At 35.6% G+C, this 7,037-nt stretch overlaps 1 protein-coding gene across 4 annotated transcripts in view; it reads right to left on the reverse strand.

Annotated features, from left to right (window-relative positions):
* The window catches only part of cd59b (CD59 molecule (CD59 blood group) b), a 26,837-nt gene that overhangs the window by 16,548 nt on the left and 3,252 nt on the right, over positions 1 to 7,037 (reverse strand). For all 4 annotated transcript variants that reach the window (XM_008305083.1, XM_008305082.1, XM_008305081.1 and 1 more), the window contains one exon: positions 5,616 to 5,667. In XM_008305083.1, coding sequence (XP_008303305.1) covers positions 5,616 to 5,667 — 52 coding nt within the window. The remainder of the gene's footprint in view (positions 1 to 5,615; positions 5,668 to 7,037) is intronic.

The raw sequence follows: 7,037 nt of genomic DNA on the forward strand, positions 1-7,037 counted from the left end.
GTCACTTTAACTACTGCTGGTCCACAACAGTTTGACTTCAGACTACTGGGGGGGAAGAGCATCCGTTGCAATACTTTAATATTAAAAAAATTGGGGAAAAAAAACAAATCTAGCTTAATAATGATGATATTCTGTAGTTGGTTCAAATACAATAAAACTGTGAACTTTTAAGGCCAAACGCTGTAAAGAATAAATTACTGTTTATAAAAGTACAGATTTTTGATGTGGACCTTATGTGCAGTCACATAATTTTACTCGATATTAGTTGTAATTTAATAACGCAAAGAAAATGTGTAAAATAACAATAGCAATTATTTGACAAACATTTAGATTTTTGCTGATTTAAATACAGTAAAAATGCTTCAATTTTATGGTCAAAGGTTGTAAACAAATGAATTACTATTTGTCAAAACACAGATTTTTGATGTGGACATTTTTTTTTTTAGAGTTTTTGGACAATTTTTGGAGGTTAAACTGTGAATGAGTGCTTTGATTTTCTGTGATTTTGTTAGTTATTATCAGTAATTTAACCAAACGAGGAAAATCGATAAAATAAATGTTTCAAACAAAGGTTTCCCATTTTTATTCCCTTAGTAGACAAAAATTATTCTTCCAAATAAAAGAAAATTGTTTTAAAATAATTATGTTTTTTTTTGTTTCTTTGTTTTTTTTTTTACTGATTTAACCCTCTGGGGATATCGGGGACATTTTTGTCCTTTCAGGTGATTTTTTGCTCAATTTTTAGCTGTAACTTTTTTTGTGTTACTCCAAATGAAACGATTTTTTGTAGGAAGGTTTTCTCATGAAAAATCATAAAATTCAAATTTCAAATTTTTTCCTAGGTTAACGATACACCGGGGGCAAATTTACTACCCTTTGAGGATATTAGAGGACAAAAACGTCCTCGCCCAAAAACTGCTGTAAAAACATAACAGACAAATATTTTTTTCTACTTTTTTTGCTCAAAGCTTTTAATCAACTTCTGCTCTAATCCAAAATACCAAACATTCATATATTTTTATTTATTTAACCCTTTAAATGCCATTTTGATTACATGATGTCACAACAAAAAAATCACACATAAAAGGAGTTATTTTCTAAATCATAAATGTGGAGGGCTGAAACTTTTTTTCAAAGATTAGGCCTAAACATACATCAAATTAGTAATAGAATTGATTTTGATGCATTGTTAGTTTTTTTGTCGTGGCAGATTTTTAATGTACGACCCTTAATGTCCCATTGACTCCCATTATAATCACAATTTTTAAACGCCCAGTCATTACACAATATAATCATGCAAACTCTAATTTCAGGGTTTCATTTTGGAGAAAACAGTAAAAACAAGATACATTTTTTCTGTTTACCATGTGATGGGACAATTTTTCCATTGTAAGTCTATGCATGTACTGTATGCATGTTCTATATGAGTGTGTGTGTGTGNACGTCAATAGCATCACAGCTTGCTTTGAGGTTCATTTTCAGAGCACTAGTGAAGCTATCTTTCACTCTGTTTGACTCCATCAGTCGAACAGTTTGAGCAGAACATGAAAGCATCTTTGTGCTTGTCCTCGTTTGGCCTCCTGAGAAGAAGTGAATCGCCTTCTTCTCCTCGTGGACTGATGCATTCTTGTGATCTTTCTTTAGTAAACTGTGGATCTGCGATGAAGCTTCGTTTCTGTCTCGGTGAACAAAGCCTCGTGTGTCGATGCGCTTTCTGTCACTTCTGCGTCCACTTCTGCTGTTTGTCTGATTATGTCCAGGTTTACATGGAAACATGGCACATTCTTTACCGAGCTTTTCTTCTGAAATGCCAGTTTTAACGAGGATCCGCCGGCCGGTCGGGCTCACTACAGAACAGTTTGTGTCCAGCTCTGCGTTGGTTTGGTATGTTGCTGCTGCAGACAGGCAGGCACTGACGCAAGCACCCAAATCTAACCTTTAAACCCAGTTACAAGAGGCGTTTCTCACCCTGAGGCTTGTATTTGGGTCATTTGGTGTTAATTTCTGCTCTCTGCTGTGCAAACTGTGGTGTTTGTGTTTCTGCAGTCAGTCGATGCACATTTTTGTTGGTGAAAGACGAACAACAGTCGTTTCATCTCAAATTATCAGAAGGATTTATGATCTGATTTGCCTGAAAAGCTCAAAGCATAAAAAATGGATGTTTAGAAAGATATTTGTGAAGTTCTAGCTTCACATATTTATCACAAAATTGTCGCTTTCGTCACATTTTGTTGCACTTTGCGATTTAAATGTGTTTGAACGACCAAGGATTTCATACTATAAAGTATTCTGTATATTTTTTTGCATTATTGTGACAAACAGTTCAGAAAACATCAGCAGCTCTCTTCTACTTTGCTATTTTTTGTTCATATGTGCCCAAAGTTTGCTCGATATTGTTCCATTTTTCATCTCAACTGTAGTCAAGCGAGAGACGAATAATTCATCGACCCTGTTTGATTTGTGCCTTTAATTACAAATACGACATCTGTCAGCTTAAAAGATCTTTTTAATGGTTAAGAAAGCTGCAGTTTGTTGAAATATGAGGCTGAAAACACATCAGCAGACAGACGACTGGTGCTAGAGTCAGTTAAGTCAATGTGACTTTTACAAACTGCTGAAGATAAATAAATCTACATACAGTCGTGACTCCATAATGTGACCCTTAACAATCCTAAACCTTGCTATCCGACAGGTTTTTAGGAAAAATGAACAGAACCCATAAAAAACAGCCTTAACATACCGACAGCCTTGGATTCTGACTCCGACATGACATTTAATGTCACCAATCAGGATAACGGCGTATTATCTGACTGAACAATCCCACAGATTGGCTACGTTCACACTGCAGGACTTGATGCTACATCCAGATTGTTTTGTGAAATCAAATTTTTCTGTGAGTTCCTTCACATTTCCAATTAAAGACGACTTGTATGTGATCTGTTGTGTGAACTTCATACAACCCAAAAGTGTCCCGCATGTGCAGAAGAGGACACGACGACGTCACACGCAGCGAGCGTGCTCAGTGTTTATGGAAGTAAACATGGATGGTAACGGTGGAGCGTATCTGCCACTCCCCCACCACCACCGATGGAGGAAACAGAAGTGTGAGCGCTAACTAAACTAGCATCAGCAGCCAAGTACTGCCTGTGTGTTCTGGACACTTCCACCCCGTCAGAGCGCTGCCTCGGGGTGGAAATGGTCCCTCCGACTGCGCCAAATATTCTGATATTCATCATTAATTGGGCCTGAATATCCAGAGACCAGGAAGTGCTATTGGGACCAGCCCTACAAGTTTTTATAACAACTGTAAAAAATAAATATGAACAACTAATGAGCCTTCCAGCATCAAGCCCTCCTTGTATCTGGACCTCCGTCTTGACAATCCGACAGTCTTGCTGTCTGACATAAAAGAAGGTTAAGAGTCAGATTATCCAGTCACGACTGTATTTACATATTTTTGGGGGGGAAACCTTCCACAGGAAGCTTAAGAAGTGGCAGGACTCCACCTCCATGTGTTTGGGAGTCGGAGGAAACTTTAATTAATTACAAAACAGCAGCAGAAACTTCTAATTTCACATATTTGTGGATTATAAATTTTCAGATGCAGGTGTAACTATAGTTCATCCAAAAGGCGTCCTGATGCAGAACTGGGTTAAAAGTGACCAAAAATATGGACTGTTTAGTTTTATTATCAACTTATCAGTAATCTGTAAACTGTCTCTGTCTATGAAATGTTCTATACAAATAACCTCTCCTTACCATCTATCTGTGAACCACTTTTTTCCACCTCAGTGACACTTTTTTGGATATTTTAAGGTATTTCTTTGTTTTGTTGTAAGCTCAAATTAAAAATAAACCTAAAAACAAGCAGATATAAGAGTAAATGCACCTGTTGTCATGTTGTGAATTTATATAAGCGTCCATTAGAGCTGCTTTAAACTCACTTAAATAATAAATTCTCACATGCAGGGATCCTGACTTCACCTCTATGTGTGGAAGAAGCTTCAATTAATTACCAAACAGCAGCATGAACGTCTAATTTCACTTATTTGTGGCGTATAATGACTAACAACGTGCAGTTTGGCTGAAACAGACGCTGGTTTTAGAAGCCTGTTTAACTGCAGTTCATCCAAAAGGCGTCCTGATGCAGAACTGGGTTAAAGGGGACCAGAAACGTGGCCCATGGTGTCAGTATCTGCCGCTGTGTGTCTGTCGGACCGATCGTGGGCTGCAGGCAGACTGAAGGAGGTTCAATGAAAAGCCAGCGTTGGGACAAAAGCTGGACGCAGCAGCTGGACGGCGGACAGTCGCTCCTCTGTGGCAGCAGCTGAGCGTCCCGTCTGTCACGAGCTGGGACTGATAGTGAAGCCGGCCGTGCTGCGCTACGCTCGGCTCTGTTCATTGTCCTGCAGAAACCCCTCAGAGTGCTGCAGCCTCGTTTAACCGGAGCTTTCTAGAAGCAGACGAGCTGCAGAAAGTGCTGCAGTCACGATTAACCCCCACAGCAACGAGCAGATTGAAATGTTGTTGTTGTTGATGTGACATTGTTCTTCACTGTGGCTCATTTTTCACTGCAATATTATCATTTTAGATATATATTCTTATTATTTTTTAAATTTATGTGTATGTCTTTTAATTAAAGTTTTCTGGTTTTTACTATTTTATTTTTGTTTTTTCTTTTTCTGGTTGAGTTTTAAAAAAGGTATTGTTTTATTTTATGTTCTATTTAATTAATGTGCTCTAGTTTTTATTATTTTACTTTTGTCTTTTGTCTTTTGATCAATTTTATTTTAGTTTTTATCATATTTTTTATGTTTTGTCTCTGAATAATTTTTTTTTCTTGTTCTTATTATTTTATTTTTCTGGGGGGGTTTTTATAACCAAAATGTTTTAGCTTTTATTATTTTATTTGTATGTTTTGTTGTTATTATCTCATTTTCCAGTTTTTTTACATCCAAATTTGTGGAGCTTTTATTATTTTATTTTTATGTTTTGTCTTTTAATAAACATTTTCCTTTTTATGTTTTTTATTTTAATGAAAGACTTCTTGTTTTAATGATTTTATTTTTCAGTTTTATAGTAAAAAAAATCTTTTTTTAAATTTTATTTGTATGTTTTCTCTTTCAAGACATTTTTCCCTTGTTTTAATAATTAAATTTTTCTGTTTTCATGTCCAGTTTTTTCTACTTTTATTATTTCATTGTTGTTTTGTCTTTTAATTGAAATTTTCTAGTTTAATTTTTTTAAATTTCATCTCCTAATCACATTTTTCTAGTTTTTACCATTTCATTTTTATGTTTCTTCTGTGATTGTTTTGTAAATCATTTTATTTTATGTTTTGTCTTTTAAATCTTGTTTAATCATTTTTACTTGTTGTTTCATCAGTCATCTGTGAATTAGACTGTTTATCAAATGTGCTTTACAAATAAACTTCCCTAAATTCATAATAATGTGAAACTTTTCCACCTTAACAAAATTTTCTGAATGATTTAAGACATTTTTTCTGGATTTTTTTTTAAAGCCAAAATTGAAAACAAGCAGAAATAGAAGTAAAAGCACCTGTTCTCATGATGTACACTGGATTAATAAAAACATTAAAGCTGCTTCAGACTCACTTGATGAACAACTTCTGAGACGCAGGAATCCTGAAGCCAAACAGGAGAAACTCTGTGGAGAAAAAAACACAAGAAGAAAATGACACTTTAAACACAAACAGGCTCTTTATGGAGGCTCCTGTCTGAAAGCCTCCACACTTGTTCTTCTTCTTCTTCTGTGATGTGAATGCAGCCGAGTGTCTGCAGGTGATGTCAGGCAGGCAGCTGCTCGACGACCGCCACAAAGATCGCTTCGTTCTCGCCCTGACAAAGACGTCACAGTGTCTGCGGCGGCACATTTGGCTCGTTGGACATGAGAACGCTCGGGTCCCGTCAGCTTTTGTTTCTGCTGATGGACCCGTTCACAAAGTTCCTTCCTTCCGAACTCGCTGGAGTCCAAACGGATGCAAAGAAACCCGGCAGGAGGCGGTTTGTTCTCTGGTGGAAATCTTTTCTGTCTGCGTCTCCTGGAGACCAACTCGTCCTTCTAGTAACTTCAGGACACAAACTGGGATGTGATGCTGAAGCTCTTTGTTTGACGAGTCCAGAGTCCAGAACCTCTGACCTCCGGGTTCCTCTATGAGACTCTATACAGTCACTTTAACTACTGCTGGTCCACAACAGTTTGANCTTTTAATTGTTTTTTTACTCCCTTCACCCACCTATCTATACTTTAACAACAGATGTTTAATTTAATTTATATCTATGCACTCATTTTATTTCATTTAATCTTTGTGTTTTTCAGTCTTTCATTTACAACATAATGTTTGGAGGTTGTTTTTGTTGTTTTATTGCATTTTTTGTTCCTTTTGTTTTGCCGAAGCGTTTCTGTTACATTTCATTTATATGTAAAGGGCTCCATAAATAAAGTCTGATTGATTGATTGATCACATTTGTGCTGTAAACAATGTACATGACATGTTTTCACTTGTAAATAACTTTTATTTCATCCGTGTAATGATAATAATAATTTCATTGATATGGCACCTTTAGAAAATATCAAATTGGACAAATATTGATAAGCATGCAACATAAAAAAGATTAAATCGTCAAGTTAGGACATTTTTATAAGAAAAAGATGATTCTTGATGTTATGAAAAAAAAGCCAACAAGACTAAATACTGCTGTTTAGACTCTGTGGCGTCATTTAAGGTGATTTTATGAGTTATTTACACATCAGGACAATAAACCTGACAAAAATGATCTAAAATACATCTTTACTTGACTGTAATACATATTATACAAATAATAGATATAAAAGCTGAGATAATATCATGTTTTTAATTATGTGTAATAACCGGATTAATGTAAAAATAAATCAGCTTCTTACTGGTTCTAACAGACAACATCACTTTATTTGTATGTGTATGTGATGTTTTACTCTCAATTTGTGTATTTATTTACTTTTTTAAAAACAATTATTATTATGACCATCCATCCATC

The sequence above is a fragment of the Stegastes partitus genome, unplaced genomic scaffold (genome assembly GCF_000690725.1).
Source record: "Stegastes partitus isolate 25-593 unplaced genomic scaffold, Stegastes_partitus-1.0.2 Scaffold2403, whole genome shotgun sequence".
Taxonomy (NCBI): domain Eukaryota; kingdom Metazoa; phylum Chordata; class Actinopteri; family Pomacentridae; genus Stegastes; species Stegastes partitus.